Below are 18,484 nucleotides of genomic sequence, written 5' to 3' on the forward strand. Positions count from 1 at the left end.
CATTATAAAATAACAATACTTCCAGTGAATAACACATAGGTATATACTTTTGTTATAAAACCAATTCTTGATCAAAATGAACAATTATTACACACATTTAATATTGAATTGCCCACTGTTCGATTGGAGCCTGTATGTTCTTTCATTGTACCTTGGCTGCAAAATATATACATATGTGTGTGTGCACAACATAGCTCTATCTCTCTCCATCTAGATCTATATCCACACACCAATTAGCCATAACATTAAAACCACCTGCCTAATATTGTGTAGGTCCCCCTTGTACCGCCAGAACAGCTCTGACCCGTCGAGGCATTGACTCCACAAGATGAAGGGTCCTACGGTATATGGTACAAAGACATTAACAGTAGATCCTTTAAGTCCTGTAAATTGGAAGGTGGGGCCTCCACGGCTCGGACTTGTTTTTCCAGCACCTCCCACAGATGCACGATTGGATTGAGATCTAGGGAATTTGGAGGCCAAGTCAAAACCTTGAAGTTTTTACCAGGTCCCTAAAACCAAGTACTAGTGCCAAGTCAGGTAAGGCCCCTGGTCCAGATGGGATTCAGGGGAAGGTTATTAAAGACTGTTCTGAGCCGTTAACTAGAATCTTTACTGTGAATTTTAACCTCTCGCTTGTCCAATGTATTGTGCCAAAGTGTTTTAAATCCACAGTAATAGTCCCCATCCCTAAGAATGGTAAGTCTTATGAGCCAAATGATTATCGCCCAATTGCCCTAACATTCTTTATAATGCAGGCTTTTGAAAGATTAGTTATGAGACATATATAAGAAAGTATACCGGACAATTTTGACCCCTTTCAATTCGCATATAGGACTAATAGATCAACAGATGCTGCTGCCCTTACCTTATTTCACCAGGTGCTTACCCACTTGGAGAATAAACACTTCTTTGCAATAATTTTATTTGTAGACTTTAGTTCTGCTTTTAATACTGTTGTACCAATGTCCTTAGAGTGTATAAATTGTCTCAATTGGGTTTAAAAAAATGTTGTTTGAAAATTAATCTTGGATTTTCTGACAAATCGGCCACAAGTTGTTAGAATGCACAACTCCTTGACAAGCGAGATTGTATAAGTACTGGGGTTCCAGAGGGATGTGTGCAGAGTCCCCTGTTATACTCCCTATTTACTTACAGCTGAGTCTCGGGTTGTATTGTAGACTTTAGGAAAGCAAACAAGCAGGTTTATTGACCTTTAGTCCTGAATGGACAGAATGTGGTGTCTTTTAAACTTTTGGGCATGAACATCAGAGTTTCCATACTCAAAGCGTAATTAAAAAGGTCCAGCAGTGTGTGTGCTTTTTAAGGAATTTGCATATGGTGGGAACGTTAGTGTTCACTCTAGCTCCGGCGGCAGGCAGGGAGCCGGAGCTAGAGAGGGCACCCGAAAAGGAGATGTGGCCATTGAAAAGGGGGCGTGTCTATAAGACACATCCCCTTTTCGTCACTCTCGGGGGCACTTACAGACACGCCGGGCAGCCCCCAAGCGCTGTAGACAGGGAGAATAGATGCCGGGCACATGCGCCCGGCGTCTATTCTCCGACGGTGACCGGGTCCCCGCACATTTCCCCACCCGTGGGACACTGCACCCGCAGGCTGTGAGGGCAGGGCGCTTTTTGCCCTCCTTCTGGAGGGCAGGGTGCTTTTGGCCCTCCAGAAGGAGGCCAGGGCACCGCACCCCGCTAAAACAGCCTAGCGGGAACGCTAGAACATGCAAGGAAATGTTAGTTAACTTTTATTTGTGTATTATTGAAAGTGTTCTTACGTATAGTATTATTGTGTGGTTTTGTAACTGCCCAGGAGCAGAGTAGATGTCTCCTGAGAGGGTGGCAAAAACAGCGGGTCAAGTGATTGGTTTGCGGTTACCTAGTATTCAGGATGTACATGAAAAAAGGCTTCTTACTAAGGCGATAAGTATTTTGCGAGATCGGTCTCATCCAAATCATGGGGTGTTTTCTATTTTGCCCTCAAATAAGTGATATAGATCAATATTATGTTGAATGCCAGGACCCAATGTTTGCCAGCAGAACATTGCCCAGAGCATCACACTGCCTCCGCCAGCTTGCCTTCTTCCCATAGTGAATCCTGGTGTCCTCTTTTCCCCAGGTAAAGGACGCATACACACCTGGCCGTCCACATGACGTAAAATAAATTGTGATTCATTAGACCAGGTCACCTTCTTCTATTACTCGATGGACCAGTCCTGACAATTGTATGTGCTTTCAGTGGTGGACAGGGGTGAGCATGGGCACTCTGACCGCTCTGCAGTAAGCTGCGATGGACTGTGTTTTCTGACACCTTTCTCTCATAGTCAACATTAACGTTTTCAGCAATTTGTGCTACAGCATCTCTTCTGTTGGATATGACCAGACGGTCTAGCCTTCGCTCACCCCACGTATCAATGAGCATTGGGCGCCCATTACCCTGTCACCGATTTTCCTTCCTTGGACCACTTTTGGTGGCACTAACAAAAGTGGCCGATTTGGCCATTGTCGAAGTCGCTCGGATCCCTTCACTTGCCCATATTTCCTGCTTCCAACACATCAACTTAAAGAACAGTGTGTTCACTTGCTGCCTAATATATCCCCACCCCTTGACAGGTGCCATTGTAAGAAGATAATCAGTTATTCACTTAATCTGTCAGTGGTTTTAATGTTATGGCTGATCGGTGTATCCCCTTCTATATTGTATAGCTTTATCTATCCACACACACAAGCACCTAAACATACTGAAACTAGTGTTCCCGCTAGGCTGTTTTAGCGGGGCGCTGCACCCTGCCTGATTCAAAAGGGCAAAATGTGTCCTGCTCTATTGGCGACGCCCCGCTAAAACAACATGCCAGGTGCCGTCCCCATCCAAGACCACAGTGTCCTGCAGGTGGGAAAAATTGCGGTGCAACGATCACATCTATTCACAGAGAGGGGAGAGCTTGGGGGCTGCCCAGCATGTCCGTAAGTGACGGGCACATCCCCAAGAGTGATAAAATGGAGATGCACCTAAGAGTGCCTTTTCTACGGTCCACCGCCCTGCCCCACGCCGGACCTAGAGCGAACACTATATCTACTATATGTAACAATATATAACAATATATTTCTCATAATAAAAGGTAGACCCAAAAGTAGGGATGGGAAATAAGCGGCCCCCCAGCTGTTGTAGAACTACACATCCCAACATGTCCTGCCACAGTTTTGCCATTTGGCCATGCATGCTGGGATTTTTAGTTCAACAACAGCTGGAGGGCAGCCTATTGCCCACCTTTGCCTTGAAGTATAGGCTGTTCGCGCCTCATTCATGTCTTAATACAAATCTCCTGGTTAATATAAAAATGGTCTCTTTGAAAGGAATAGGCCAATGCCCAATCTCTGCCACCAATAAAGCCATGAAAAAACAGTTCACTGCTAAATCTGCTGAACCATGAACACTCCCATAAAATGTGCATATTCCACAATATAAAATCTCATCTGTACACGCAGGTACAATAACAAGCACAAGAATGCTTTGTTGTGATGGGAGATCTGTGCAATCAAAACTTGCACTGCATTTGCTACCTTAGATCTCATACAAGCAACCATACAAATGGGCTCTGTTGTACATAAATGGACCATGCCAACAGTTTTTCAATTTTGTATATGACCTGCCTCTCTTTTTATACACACCACCCACATAGAAATAAAAGTACAATGAATACCATAAAATATATACAACTTTATAATCAAGTTGCACAATACAGCATATGAGTAAACTAAAAACCCTCTTTTCTCACAATCATGATGGTAAGCAAAACTGTATTCTTCTGCACCCACCCCCAACAAGACATACTGTGAAAATAGCCCATATTGTTTTTATAGCAATGGAATAAAATAATGAGACTTTAGTGGAGACCAGGCTATCCAACATACATTAGAGGATTATAGGAAATCAATACAGATTAGCACTTGCTGCATTTTTGTGAAGTACAGATATCAGACCTCACCAGCTGTGCATGTTTTGGAGATCCAATCATGTACACTAATTGTAGATTGGTTTAGTAACAAAGCATGCACTGCTTAAGATGTCTGAGGACAGTTATCAGAACAGGATGTAGTTGACACCCGGCGGTCGAGATGCCAGCGCTCAGAATCCCGACAGCAGTCAGAATCCCGGCGCCAGAATCCCAATGATAAGTATTAGGGTTTCACATTAGGGGGAGAGTTAGGGTTATGCTGCCGGGGGTTGAAGGGGAACAGGGGGGTTAGGCTGCGCGAAAAGTGGTTTAGGCTACTTTTCCTTTGAGGTGCCGGGATGCCGCTGTCTGTATTCTGACAGCCAGCATCCCGACCGGCAGGATAACGTATCCAACCCATCAGAACAGCTAGTGTTCCCGCTAGAATACGGGCAGGACGCAGACTCGAGGGTAGGGCATCCTTTGTGTGTGCCCCCAAAAAGGGGTAGTGGCAGACTGGGAACACGCCCCCAATTCTTCACACTTTCGAGCGTGCCCTGCACTTATGGAGGTGCTGGGCTTCCCCAAAGCTCTCCCTTCACAGTGAATAGATGCCGTGCACATGGCGTCTATTTACCTGGGGTTGATGGGTCACCGCAACTTTTCTCACCTGCGGGATATTGCAGCCCGCAGATGGGGAAGGCACAGGGCAGGCTGTTTTAATGGGATGCAGCTAAAAGGGCAGGACGCATTTTGGGCTGGATGCGGCACCCTGCTAAAACAGCCTAGCAGGAACACTAACAGCTGGTGGTAAGTTTCAGAAGCTAGCCAAGAATGCTCTAGAAGCTAGCATAAAACCTTTTAAGAATTATTCTCCCTGTTCATTGTTCCTTATCTATTTTTCTTTTTTTTTTATTGAATCAGAGACATACAGTCAGGTGCATAAATATTGGGACATTGACAGAATTTTCATATATTCGCCACAATAGCTTTGAAATGAAACAAACAAGATGTGATTTAACTGCAGACTTTCAGATTTAATTTGAGGGTAATTACATCCAAATGAGGTGAACGGTGTAGGAATTACAACGGTTTCTATATGTGCCTCCTACTTTTTAAGGGGCCAAAAGTAATGGGACAAACTAAACAATCCTAAATCTAACTTTCACTTTTTAATACTTTGTTGCAAATCCTTTGCAGGCAATTACAGCCTGAAGTCTGGAACGCATAGACATCACCAGACGCTTGGTTTCATCCCTGGTGATGCTCTGCCAGGCCTCTACTGCAAATGTCTTCAGTTCCTGCTTGTTCTTGGGGCATTTTCCCTTCAGTTTTGTCTTAATCAAGTGAAATGCATGCTCAATTGGATTCAGGTCAGGGGATTGACTTGGCCATTGCATAACATTCCACTTTTTAGCCTTAAAAAACTCTTTGGTTGCTTTTGCAGTATGCTTTGGGTCATTGTCCATCTGCACTGTGAAGCGCCGTCCAATGAGTTCTGAAGCATTTGACTGAATATGTGCATATAATATTGCCCAAAACACTTCAGAATTCATTCTGCTGCTTTTGTCAGCAGTCACGTCATCAATAAATACAAGGGAACCATTTCCATTGGCAGCCATACATGCCCACGCCATGACACTACCACCACCATGCTTCACTGATGAGGTGGTATGTTTTGGATCATGAGCAGTTCCTTTCCTTCTCCATACTCTTCTCTTCCCATCACTCTGGTACAAGTTGATCTTTGTCTCATCTGTCCATAGGATGTTGTTCCAGAACTGTAATGGCTTTTTTAGATGTTGTTTGGCAAACTCTAATCTGGTCTTCCTGTTTTTGAGGCTCACCAATGGTTTACATCTTGTGGTGAACCCTCTATATTCACTCTTGTGAAGTCTTCTCTTGATTGTTGACTTTGACACATATACACCTACCTCCTGGAGAGTGTTCTTGATTTGGTCAACTGTTGTGAAGGGGTTTTTCTTCACCAGGGAAATAATTCTTCTGTCATCCACCACAGTTGTTTTCCGTGGTCTTCCGGGTCTTTTGGTGTTGCTGAGCTCTCCGATGCGTTCTTTCTTTTTAAGAATGTTCCAAACAGTTGATTTGGCCACACCTAATGTTTTTGCTATCTCTCTGATGGGTTTGTTTTGATTTTTCAGCCTAATGATGGCTTGCTTCACTGATAGTGACAGCTCTTTGGATCTTATATTGAGAGTCGACAGCAACTGATTCCAAATGCAAATGTCACCTAGAATCAACTCCAGACCTTTTACCTGCTTGATAATGAAATAACGAGGGAATAGCCCACACCTGTCCATGAAATAGCTTGAGTTGATAGTCCCATTACTTTTGGCCCCATAAAAAGTGGGAGGCACATATAGAAACAGTTGTAATTCCTACACCATTCACCTCATTTGGATGTAATTACTGTCAAATTAAATCTGAAGTCTGCAGTTGAAGCACATCTTGTTTGTTTCATTTCAAAGCCATTGTGGTGGTGAATAGAGGCCAAAATATGAAAATTCTGTCAATGTCCCAATATTTATGCACCTGACTGTATATGCAAACAGTTCAATTCAACAATAGGTCAAAACAAAAATCAAAGAAACAATTTCGTTTGCGAGTACAGAACATGTACTTTCCATTTGATTTGACAAAAATATGAGATATGGTAAGAACTTACCCTTGTTATCTCTATTTCTACGAAGTCCATAGGGTTCCACAGGATACCTTGGGGTATAGGTGTGACGTCAGTCGCTGGGCACCATAGAGTTAAGCTTTTCAGCCTCCCAGGATGCACTAGGGTCCCCCTCCTATACCCCGCCCCCGAGCCAAGGCACCTCAGTTAGTTATCAAGCCATAGGCCGGAGGAGGAGAAGGAAGAGAGAGAAAAAAGATCTGGACACATACAAGAATCACATTCTCACCAGAGGGAGACGGAAAACCGGTGACCAGAGCAAAGCCCATCTGCAGCACAGGTGCGACAGGGCGGGAGTCCTGTGGAACCCTATGGACTTCGTAGAAATAGAGATAACAAGGGTAAGTTCTTACCATATCTCATATTTTCTACTTCAGGGTCCATAGGGTATCCACAGGATACCTTGGGGATGTCCCAAAGCAGTATCCTTTAAGGGTGGGGACGCTCCTGTGCAGAAAGGAGAATCCGCCGCCCGAAGGAAGCATCCTGAGAGGCGAAGGTGTCAAACCTGTAATACCTCACGAAGGTATGGACAGAGGACCACGTAGCAGCCTTGCAGATCTGAACTGCCGAGGCACCACGTCGAGCTGCCCACGAAGGACCCACAGACCTAGTGGAATGAGCCTTCAGAGAAGGAGGGACCGGTAGGCCTTCATGAAGATAAGCTTCAGAAATAGCCATACGGATCCAGGCTGCCAAAGTTTGCTTTGAAGCAGGCCAACCCTTTTTACGGAAGCCATAGAGGACAAACAAAGCGTCCGACTTCCTAAACGAAGAAGTGCGGTCAACATAAGTCCTTAAGGCCCGCACAACATCCAAAGAGGCCTCACCCACGGAAAGACCCGGTGAGTTAAAGGCCGGAACAACTATTTCCTCGTTAACATGAAACTGGGAAACAACTTTGGGAAGAAACTCGGGCCGAGTGCGGAGCACTGCCCTGTTCCCATGAAAAACCAAGAAAGGGGGTCTACAAGAAAGAGCCCCTAACTCAGAAACACGTCTGGCCGAAGCAATGGCCAGAAGGAAAACAGTCTTAGCTGTTAGCCATTTAAGATCCACTGAGCCCAGTGGTTCAAACGGCGGTCCTTGGAGAGCCCTCAGGACCACAGCCAAATCCCAAGGCGCCACAGGTGGAACAAAGGGCGGCTGAATGCGGAGAACACCCTGCATAAAGGTGCGCACATCCGGGATTGTAGCAATCCTACGGTGAAACCAGACAGATAGGGCCGAAACCTGTACCTTCAAAGAAGCAAGGCGAAGCCCATGATCTAGTCCCGCTTGCAGGAAGGCGAGAATCCGAGACAGACGAAACTCCCGCGGTGCATAACCTCTCGGTCGACACCACTGGAAGAACGTATGCCACACGCGATGGTATATCCTCGCGGAAGACTGTTTCCGAGCTCGTAACATGGTACGCACCACAGAGCTGGAAAACCCCCGGGACCTCAGCATGGCCGTCTCAACAGCCACGCCGTCAAAGACAGCCGAGTCAGGTCCGGGTGAAGGCAAGGACCCTGAGACAGAAGGTCCGGTCGTAGCGGCAACCGCAGAGGACTGTCCACGGACAGACCCCGAAGGTCTGAGAACCAGTGCCGTCTGGGCCACGCGGGAGCTATCAACAGGAGCGTCCCTCCTTCCTGTTTGAATTTCCGGATTACCCGTGGAAGAAGGGAGACCGGAGGGAACAGGTATGCGAACCGGAACGTCCACCGGACGGACAGAGCATCCACCAGAGACGCCCCTTCGTCTCTTGTGCGAGACCCGTACACCGGCAACTTGTTGTGCCGGGACGCCATGAGGTCGATTTCTGGAAGACCCCACCTGTCCACCAGTAGTTGAAAAACGTCCGGGTGCAGGGACCATTCCCCCGGATGAACGTCCTGGCGACTTAGAAAGTCCGCCTCCCAATTTAGCACTCCCGGGATGAAGACCGCTGATATGGCCGGAAGATTGCGCTCCGCCCAAACCAGGATCCCAGAGACCTCTACGAGAGCCGCCCGACTGCGATTTCCTCCTTGCCTGTTTATGTAGGCCACGGTGGTAGCGTTGTCCGACTGGACCTGCACCGGGCGACCCTGGAGAAACCGCTGTGCCTGCTGGAGAGCATTGAAGACCGCACGGAGTTCCAAGATATTTATTGGAAGCTCCGCTTCTGTCGGCGTCCACCTGCCCTGGAACAAGTGTGGACCCGAAACTGCTCCCCAGCCCCGAAGACTGGCGTCCGTTGTCAACAGGACCCAATTTGGAACCCAGAACGGACGTCCCTTGTTGAGGTGGGTCGTCTGTAACCACCACGCAAGGGACAGGCGAACCTCCGGGGTGAGCACAATCGTCTGGGACTTCAGAGACTGAGGCAGCCCGTTCCACTTGGACAGGATCAGGTGCTGCAGAGGTCTGGAGTGAAACTGGGCGTATTCCACCATGTCGAACACCGACACCATGGAGCCCAGTAACCTCATCGCCGAGTGTAAGGACACCCGGCGGCTGTGCAGGCAACTGCGCACCCTTGACTGTAAAGCAGAGATCTTGTCCTCCGTCACGAAGATCCTTTGCTGTCCCGAGTCCAATAAGGCTCCAAGATGCAGAATCCTCCGAGACGGGATTAGAGTGGACTTCTGCCAGTTGATTAGCCAGCCGTGCCGTTGCAGCAGTGCAATGGTCAGGTCCAAGTGGCGTAACAGGAGCTCTGGAGATCCTGCCACCAATAACAGGTCGTCCAAATACGGCAACATGCGGACTCCCTGCAGCCGCAGAGAAGCCGCCATGACCGCCATCACCTTGGTGAAAACACGTGGTGCTGTTGCCAGGCCAAAAGGTAACGCCCGAAACTGGAAGTGGTCGCTGCGGATTGCAAACCTGAGGAACTGTTGATGGCGCAAAAGAATAGGGACATGCAGGTAAGCGTCCTGTATGTCCAATGACACCAAGTAGTCCCCAGGTTCCAGCGCCAGAATGATGGACCGTAGGGTCTCCATCCGAAACTTCGGGACCCGCAAAGACTTGTTGAGTGCTTTGAGGTTGAGAATCGGATGATATGACCCATTGGGTTTCTGTACCAAAAATAGATTTGAATAGAAACCCTGGCCCCTCTGGGAGAATGGAACAGGCACTATAACTCCAGCCTGGAGCATAGTGTGCAATACCTTCCGCAGCTCCGTAGCCTTGTTCCGGTCTGATGGTAGACCCGTGGTGAAGAAGCGAGCCGGGGGTCTGTGCCGGAAGGAGAGGGCGTATCCGTGGGAAACCACCTCCAGAACCCAAGTGTCTGTCGTAGTGGTCGACCAACACTGGGCGAACTGTAGCAGGCGGCCTCCCACCCTGGGATCCCCCAAAGGGAGGCCCGGACCGTCAGGCCGCAGGCTTGTCATCTGGCTTGGGGGCCAGACGTCTGGTACTCCATGCCTGCTTCCGGGGCTTGACAGATTTCTTAGGGCCAGCCTGTCGAGGAAACGACTGTGGTTTGGGCCTGCCCTGGGCCCTAGATGACCGAAAGGACGATGGTCCAGAAGCAGAAGGAGCAGTGCCCGACGGGAGACAAGCAGATTTGGCTGCCGCCAGCGTGGCCACAATCTTATCCAGATCCGGACCGAAGAGAACTTCTCCGGTAAACGGCAACGCTTCCAGACCTTTCTTGGAATCTGCGTCCGCCTTCCAGGATCGCAGCCACAAGGTGCGACGAGCAGCTACCGCTGCTGAAGAAATTCTAGACACCAGAGTACTAATGTCTAGAGCCGCCTCGTTGATGTAGGTGGCCGAATCACGGAGATTGCCAATCAACTCCGCCTGTTCGGCCGGACAGTCGGATTCAAAAGAAGCCTCTAATGAATCCGCCCAGCGCTCCATCGCTCTGGCAACCCAGCAAATGGCCATAGCCGGCCGTGCTGCCCCCCCTGCAAGGGAATAAGCGGACTTCAGGCAGATTTCTACCTTGCGGTCCGTAGCATCCTTAAGGGAGGACATGGATGGCATCGGCAATGTGGCACTACGGACAAGACGGGTCACGTGAGAATCCACCTGTGGAGGGGATTCCCACTTAGCAAAATAATTATCCGCGAACGGATAAGCCACCGCCAGGCGTCTCTGCGGCTGGTATCTTTTGCCAGGTTGTTTCCACGCCTCCTCTAAATGGTCCACCAACTGACCCGAAAGAGGAAAGACCGTGGCATCGCCCTTCACATCTTTGAAAAAGGCATACTTAGATTTAGCCGCTGGGGGAACTTCGTCCTCAATCACCAAGGCTGTGCGGACCGCCCGAATAAGTCCAGGAATATATACTTTGGACTTAGCATCAGCGTCCTTAGTATGGAGAGGTTCCTGATCGTAAGGATCCAGAATCTCCCCATCATCAGACGTCCCTTCGTCATCCTCATAAGGAGCGGACAGAGACGCCACCGGCCTTTTATGAGGCCGCATCACAGACTCCCCTTTCAACACATCCGACAAGTGCTGTACAGAACTCGTCAGGGAGTTAACCCACGCTGGCTCCTGAGAACCCGGGAGCGGGGAAATAGGGAGACTGTGGGGTACCACCAATTGTCGTGGGAACCCCTGCATGGGTGACGACACCACCGACTGCTGGGACAAACCCATCGGAGTAAACGCGGGCTGCGGAGCTAACTGGCCCACTAAAGCTGTTAACGCCTGAGCGAAACAAGCCCAGGGCGGCTCCTGTACCGGTGCTGTAACCGTAATAGGCCGCGCCATGGACAAACACTGCCGGCAAAAGCCCTCCGCGCTACCCTCCCCCTCCGCTAACGGTACTTTGCACGTGGTACACTGTAGCCGGAGGGGAAAATCACTTTCAGACATGATGGCACCACGTATGTGACCTCTCTCACCAATTAAGTATTAAATAGGCGAGAGACCACCCTGCAGCACCGCACCGCAAGGGCTTTAGCAGAAAGAACAGGGACAGTAATAAAGCTGACAGTTTAGAGAAGAAAAGTTACAGGCAGCGCTAGCACAGTCACATACAATGCAGAGAAATAACAATTCCTGCACTAACAGCGCTGATCACTCAACTACACAGACACAGGGCCTGGTAGGACACAGTGCTGCATACACAGACCTGAGCCACAGCGGAGGAGAGGTATGCGGGGGGACCCAGACCACGATGCTTCCGTCCAGCGCTTCCAGCAGCGTTCACCATGCGTTCTGGAGAAGATGGCCGCCGAGGAGCAGAGAGGAGGCTGGCCTGGGGGAGGAGCGCTGCCACAGGACCAGTCGGCAGCATGCAGAGAGGGCTGTGTGCAGCGGGGGAGGCGCCGGCTGTGAGACAGGGAAGGCGCGCTCCCCTGGCATGCATTTAACCCCTGGGACGCCGCAGCGCTACCGCTCTGCTGCGGTCCGCTGTCCCAGGGGGTAGTGGAAAGCGCAGGTTGGTCGCCTGGCTCCACGCTGCAGCCAGTCCCCAGGGAGCCCCCTGCCTGGGGACTTAGGACCATGTGACCAGCGGGGACCCACCGCGGGACCCCGCTGCTTACCTTTGTCCCCCTTGGATCCGGCCATGGTCCGGAACATCTGGGGTCACCGCTAGCTGTAACCCCAGATGCTCACCAGCATCCCCGGATCGGTACCGGCGTTCTGGTACCGGCGGGGGTGTAGGGAAGACAGCATGGACCTCAGGACTGACTGTCCATGCTGTACATCCAGATGTGCAGCCACAGCTGCACTGAAGAAAGCTTCAGGGGCTCTTCTAGCCCCCCACTCCGACAGGTGCACCCGACGCCGGCCGGGCACCAAACTAAACTGAGGTGCCTTGGCTCGGGGGCGGGGTATAGGAGGGGGACCCTAGTGCATCCTGGGAGGCTGAAAAGCTTAACTCTATGGTGCCCAGCGACTGACGTCACACCTATACCCCAAGGTATCCTGTGGATACCCTATGGACCCTGAAGTAGAAAAGTCAAAATATATAACATATAGTACATAAATATCACTGAACTAAAATTATAAATAAAAGTAATATAGGTATTATAGTTGAAGGGTGCATCGTGTGGGAAGTCATCACTGGGTCACTGGGGGATCATTGTCAAGTAAACGTAAAAGGTACCACGAGGAATTGGAAAAACATTTAGTGAGAAGTTGTTGAGTAGCTAATGGAAGTGTGGAAATATAGCTCTCCCAAATTTCAAAGAACCTTCCTACCCTGGATTCTTTATCCAAAGAAGCTTCCACCCAATCCATTTGGAACAGATAAAATAACTTCTCCTTAAATAGTAAAAAGGGGGGTGTACACCGGCTGATTCCAAACCTGTAAGATGGTTTTCTTGGCGGCAGCACTAACTGCCAACAATAATTTACGACAGCCTTTTGTAATACATTGATCTTGGGGAAATATACCCAGTAGTGCCCATAGGGGGTCAAATGGCACAAAATTGACCAAGTTCTCGAAAGCAAATCTGCGAACTTTTTAGCCAAAAGACTGACTAGGGGGCAGGACCACAGACAATGGAAAATATCTGCATTATCTTCCCCACAGCAGTGGCATGTGTGTGAGGTCGAAGATCCCATCAGGAAACTACGATGTGGGCTAATATATGTTCTGTGGTAGACATTTAGAAATAACTCTTGATATGAGCTAGCAGAAATAAGTCGACAAGACTCAAATTCTTGAGTAGTATCTCAGGCGTGAGTTGGGGGAATTGACGTGTCCATAGGGTCAGACCTGTTTGAAGAGTGTCGTATTCCAAGCTATCTCGCAGAAATAAATAGTGGTGTGCTATCGCTTTACATGTGGGTGGAGAGACAGATAATAATGCATCTAGATTGTAGACACAATCTTTTTCTGAGAAATATTTTGTGACTTGTCTTATATAGTGCTGCACTTGGAAATAGGCAAAGGGAAAACAGGATAAAAATTAAAATTTTTCTACCGCCCCTTGGAACGTGAGAGGACCTCTAAGATCAGAATCCACCAGACACCGTATAGATTGAATACAACGGGCTGCCCACATTGAGAAGGGGAAGGTGGCATTCCCATTTTCAAATTCTGGGTTTCGGCACAGAGATACATACAAAGTTTTATGAGCATTCAATCCCCTTTTGTATCTTAGTATGTGCCACATCCTACGTGTGGTCCATAAAAGAGGGTTGGCCTTTTGATCTAAAGTAACTTCACAATCATGAAGATGTAGAAATGAAAGTAAATTATAATTTGTTAAAATTTCTTCCAGGGCTAGTTCAGTGTAAACCGATGAGCCATTTAGCCAATCACGTAAATGGCGTACTAGAACGGAATGGTTATAATGAATAATATTTGGGAAATTAATTCCTCCGTTAGATTTGCATTGTTGGAGCCGAATCAGACTAATTCTACTTCTTTTATTATTCCAAATAAACTTAGCAAACGCTGTGTTAAGTTTTTTAATGTCTTCTCAAGACAGTAATAATGGTAGGGATTGGAACAGATAAATTAATCGTGGAACCACTATCATTTTGAGCAAATTTGCCCTTCCCAAGTAGGGGAGCCGGAGATGCCCCCAACCATTCAGAACCCCAAACAAATTTTTAATGGCCGTCGATATATTGGTATGGTAGAGGGATGAGGGATTTTTAGTTATTTGAACTCCCAAATATGTAAAACGCCCTTTTGCCCACGCAAAGGGCACATTGGCGTGCCAATATGGACTGGTAAACCCAGGTCTTAAATATAGAGCCATAGATTTTTCCGAGTTCACCCGGAGTCCAGAAATATCCCCAAAATCTTGAAGCATGGATAATAAATAAGTTACAGTAGAATTGGGTTGAGACAAATACAAGAGCACGTCGTCGGCAAACGCCGTTACTTTAAGTTCACTAGTGCCTATTTTAATACCTCTAATATTAGGATCTTGCTGAATTAGCCGAAGTAAGGGGTCTAAGGACAAATTAAAAAGAAGAGAGGACATTGGACATCCCTGTTGAGAGCCTCTGTGGAGTTCCATCACGCCTCCCAGTATACCCATTAATCAAAAAATTAGTTTGTGGGGAACTTTAGAAATAGCGTATCAAGCCAATGAAATCTTGTCCAAAGGCTCTACGTGTCAAATTTTCGAATACATGTGGCCAAAGGATGGTATCAAAGGCTTTATGTGTATCTAGACTGAGCAGTAAATTGGAGGTTGTTACATCCTGGGAAGAAACAACAGTGGCCGCTATCGCTGACCGAATACCCTTAACCGAGTGTCTACCTTTTACAAATCCAAGTTGGTGTGATGTCAAGAAATCAAGGAGAACAGATTGTAGTCTATTCGCCATAATCTTTGCCAGAATTTTGAAGTCAACGTTGAGTAAAGAAATAGGTCGATATGAGGCCACCAACTGGGGGTCTCTGTCTGGTTTAGGCAAAAAAATAGTATGAGAGGAGTTGAATGATGGATATGAAGGGGATTGTCTATGTATTAAGCGATATAAATCTAACAAAATTGGGGACACCTCCTGGCGTAGCATTTTGTAATAATCTCCACCGAAACAGTCAGGGCCTGGAGCTTTATGAGAGTGTAGGCTCGAGATAGTATCCAAAAGTTCCTCCATTGATCTATCCCCCTCCAAACAGTCCACCTGATCCTGGGACAACTTGGGGAGACAGGCACCATGCAGCAAGATATCTTGTTTAGCAATATCTATATTCCCAGAACTGTATAGTTGTTCATAATAAGAGTAAAATTGTGAGGTAATATCTGAGATTCGAGTAATGTAAGATCCCGTTGATTGGTCCCTAAGGGAATGAATGAAAGTTTTTCTCTGTTTGGGTTTAGCCAGATTTGCAAGTAATTTACCTGGTTTGTTTCCCCACCTGAAATATTTATTTCTAACAAAATCTAATATAGACTTGGACTGAGACAAAAGGTAAGATTCCAAAAGACGACAGGCTTGTTTATATGATAAGAACGTTTCATCACCAGGATCATCCACATATGCCTGAAACGCCAAAGTCATAGTTTTCTGCAAAGAAGTGTAGCGAGATCTTTCCTCTCATCTTTTTTTGGCAAGGTAACTAATAATATGGCACCGCATCACAGCCTTGGAAGTCTCCCAAAACAAAATCGGGGTATCCCAGTGACCAACATTGTCATCTAGATAATCGTTCCAACTACGGGTTAGGTAGTTTTTAAAATCTTCTGAATTTGATAAATAATAAGGGAATTTCCAAAGGCGTGAGGAGAACATGGGGGAGGAGTAGCAAAGAGATATGCTTATTGGGGCATGGTCTGATAATATGATATCTTTTATGGTCGCATTTTGTATATAAGAAAACAAGGATTCTCCTATTAGTATACAGTCTATTCGCGAAAGGGAGCGATGAACAGCAGATATGTGAGTATAGGAATGATCCGTAGGATTGAGTATGCGCCAAGGGTTGACTAGATCACATGACGTCTTAAATCTAGTAAGATGTTGCCAAGCTAAGCCTCGTAATGAAGCAGGGGGCGGGGACTTGTCAATAAGCGGATCTGCCACCGTATTAAAGTCGCCACCCACCACCAAGCCTGGGGTATCTCGTTGGGCTAGGAATTGGGATAATTCCAATAAAAATTCTGCAGGATTATTTGGAGCATATATATTTAGTAAAGTGTATTTAACTCCATAGATACGCATGTCTAGAAGGATAAACCTACCCCCTGGGTCTAAAAATCGGTCTAGGATTTGATATTGTAATGAACTCCCCTAGCTTTAGTACGAAAGGGAGCAGAAATACATTCCTGTATCCATCCATCCCTTAAAGTGGAATCATCTCCGGCTCTCCAGTGAGTTTCCTGCAAAAATACTATCTGTGCCTTAAAACGTTTTAGATGTGTGGTGACTCTTTCTCTTAATAGGTGAGTTAAGCCCTCCCACGTTCCATGAGACTATATCAAGACCCGAATTCTGAGGCAAAGACAGTGGATTCTGCCCTAAAAAACAGGAGGTCATCCTATACCCTGAGAGGGAATCTAGCTATCAAAAGTAGATAATGTAAAGTAAGGCTTCCCCCCTTACCTATTTTTCATTAATCTTATTTCACGCTTTAGTTGTGGGTCGTCTGTCTTTGTTGGGGGACAGGACAGTGTGACGGGTGAGGTCATAACCACAGTTTGTGGTAGGGAGGTGGTGGTCGACGTGGTGCGGATCTGATACGTCTGCATGTCTCCTGACGCAGCTGAAACATACACAGGCACAGCATTAACGGACACAAAAAGCAGAATGAAAAAGAAAACAAGTGCATTTGGCACATAATTCAGCTGTAAACCAAATTAGAGCGAGAATTACTTACTCTGTACAACCACTTGATTGCTAGGTACAAGAATCTGCTGGCCATCTGATGTTTGGGCATACTGTAGTATAGTTGTACCAGATTGGTTGCTGCCAGTGTTGGCCATCGCCAATGCCTGCAACCCTTGCACACCATCTGTTCCTGAAGTTGCAAGCTGGAGGGTTCCATTAGGGCCAATGGTTACTAAAAAAAAAATAAAAAAAAATATATAGATTTAAAATTATCACAGACTTTAAACACAAAACAATGACATGGTCATAATATCAATATATCATCCCTGGTGGCCCAGTGGTCACTTACCTGCTCCTGGCAGTTACAGTCACTTCCAGGTCAGACCTGTGATCCTCCAGCAATTTGGGAAGTATTCTTCTACTATCACTAACACTAATCCCTAACCCTGCAAAGAAAGCCTAACGTCCACCCTACCTACAGCCTAACCTTAACCCCCCCTCCCGCAGCCTAACACTAACCTCTCTCCGCTGCCTAACCCCAACCCCCCTTCCCCCGCAGTCTAACCTTAATGTCGACACTCTGAGAAAGTGGAGACGTTGCCTGTGGTGTAGAGAATGTAAATGTAGACCTAATAACTACATCCCATAAAGATGTATTCTTTCTATCCTGTAGTAGGCATTACTAGCACAAAGAGGAAATTAATGCTCACCATACTGTCCAGTGCTGGTCTGGTATATAGTGGTAGCGGCAGACATAGGTGTAACAGTAGACACACCTTCTTCGTCTTCGCCTCGTTTTCTATCCCCAGTGTCTTCAGAAGAGAGATCTTTCAAGATTTGCCTTCAGGAAATAAAATTGGATAATTATTAATATAGCATCTAGGCCAGTGTTGGCTAACCTTGACACTCCAGCTGTTATGGAACTACATAACCCAGCATGCACTGCTACAGTTTTGCTATTATGGCATGCTAAAACTGTGGCAGGGCATGCTGGGATATATAGTTTCACAACAGCTGGAGTGTCAAGGTTAGCCAACACTGATCTAGGCTACAGTTGAAATCTCACCACCACATCCAATCAGGAAATTTTTTCTCTGGAAAATACGGCACACTTTTCAAAACTTACCCAGTGTATAAATAGTGTTTAGGTTCCTAGCTAATCTGTATATCTCCGGCTATTGTGGATCTACATGTCCCAGGGAATGCTCAATCATAACTTTCTCTGCATAGTTAACCTAATATATACATTTATTAATAATAGTCTGAAATGCCGTACTGCCGGCTCGTCCATTGAAGGCACTTTGTGACTAGTAATCTTGCATCACTCCCTTATAGCGATGCCAGACTACAGTATTAAGCAGCAATGTGCCCATCAGAACATTGCAAGGAATTAAGATTCCCACCATAGACTCAAATGGAAATGTGACTATGATGATTAAAATTAAGAGACCACTTACCAGTTATTTTTTATTATTATATTGAGAAGCTCTCAGATGTGAAAGTAAAACTCATAATGAACTTATGAAACCTGGTGCACAGGAAATAAAACCCAAAACAATACATGCCTAGTCTAAGTGGCTATTTATAAAGTTTATTTATTTTTTTTTTCCATAAAATGATGTAGAAATTGGCGTTTCTGCATAATTTTAAATTTCGCA

General features: G+C 46.7%; 1 protein-coding gene across 1 annotated transcript in view; it reads right to left on the reverse strand.

Annotated features, from left to right (window-relative positions):
• The window catches only part of ATF1 (activating transcription factor 1), a 42,383-nt gene that overhangs the window by 1,642 nt on the left and 22,257 nt on the right, over window positions 1-18,484 (reverse strand). The window contains exons 5-7 of the mRNA XM_088465944.1: window positions 17,537-17,667; window positions 16,876-17,058; window positions 16,602-16,761 (exon numbers count right to left, since the gene is read on the reverse strand). Coding sequence (XP_088322070.1) covers window positions 16,602-16,761; window positions 16,876-17,058; window positions 17,537-17,667 — 474 coding nt within the window. The remainder of the gene's footprint in view (window positions 1-16,601; window positions 16,762-16,875; window positions 17,059-17,536; window positions 17,668-18,484) is intronic.

Source organism: Taudactylus pleione, unplaced genomic scaffold (genome assembly GCF_031769625.1).
Source record: "Taudactylus pleione unplaced genomic scaffold, aTauple2 ptg000065l, whole genome shotgun sequence".
In the NCBI taxonomy this organism is placed as follows: Eukaryota; Metazoa; Chordata; class Amphibia; order Anura; family Myobatrachidae; genus Taudactylus; species Taudactylus pleione.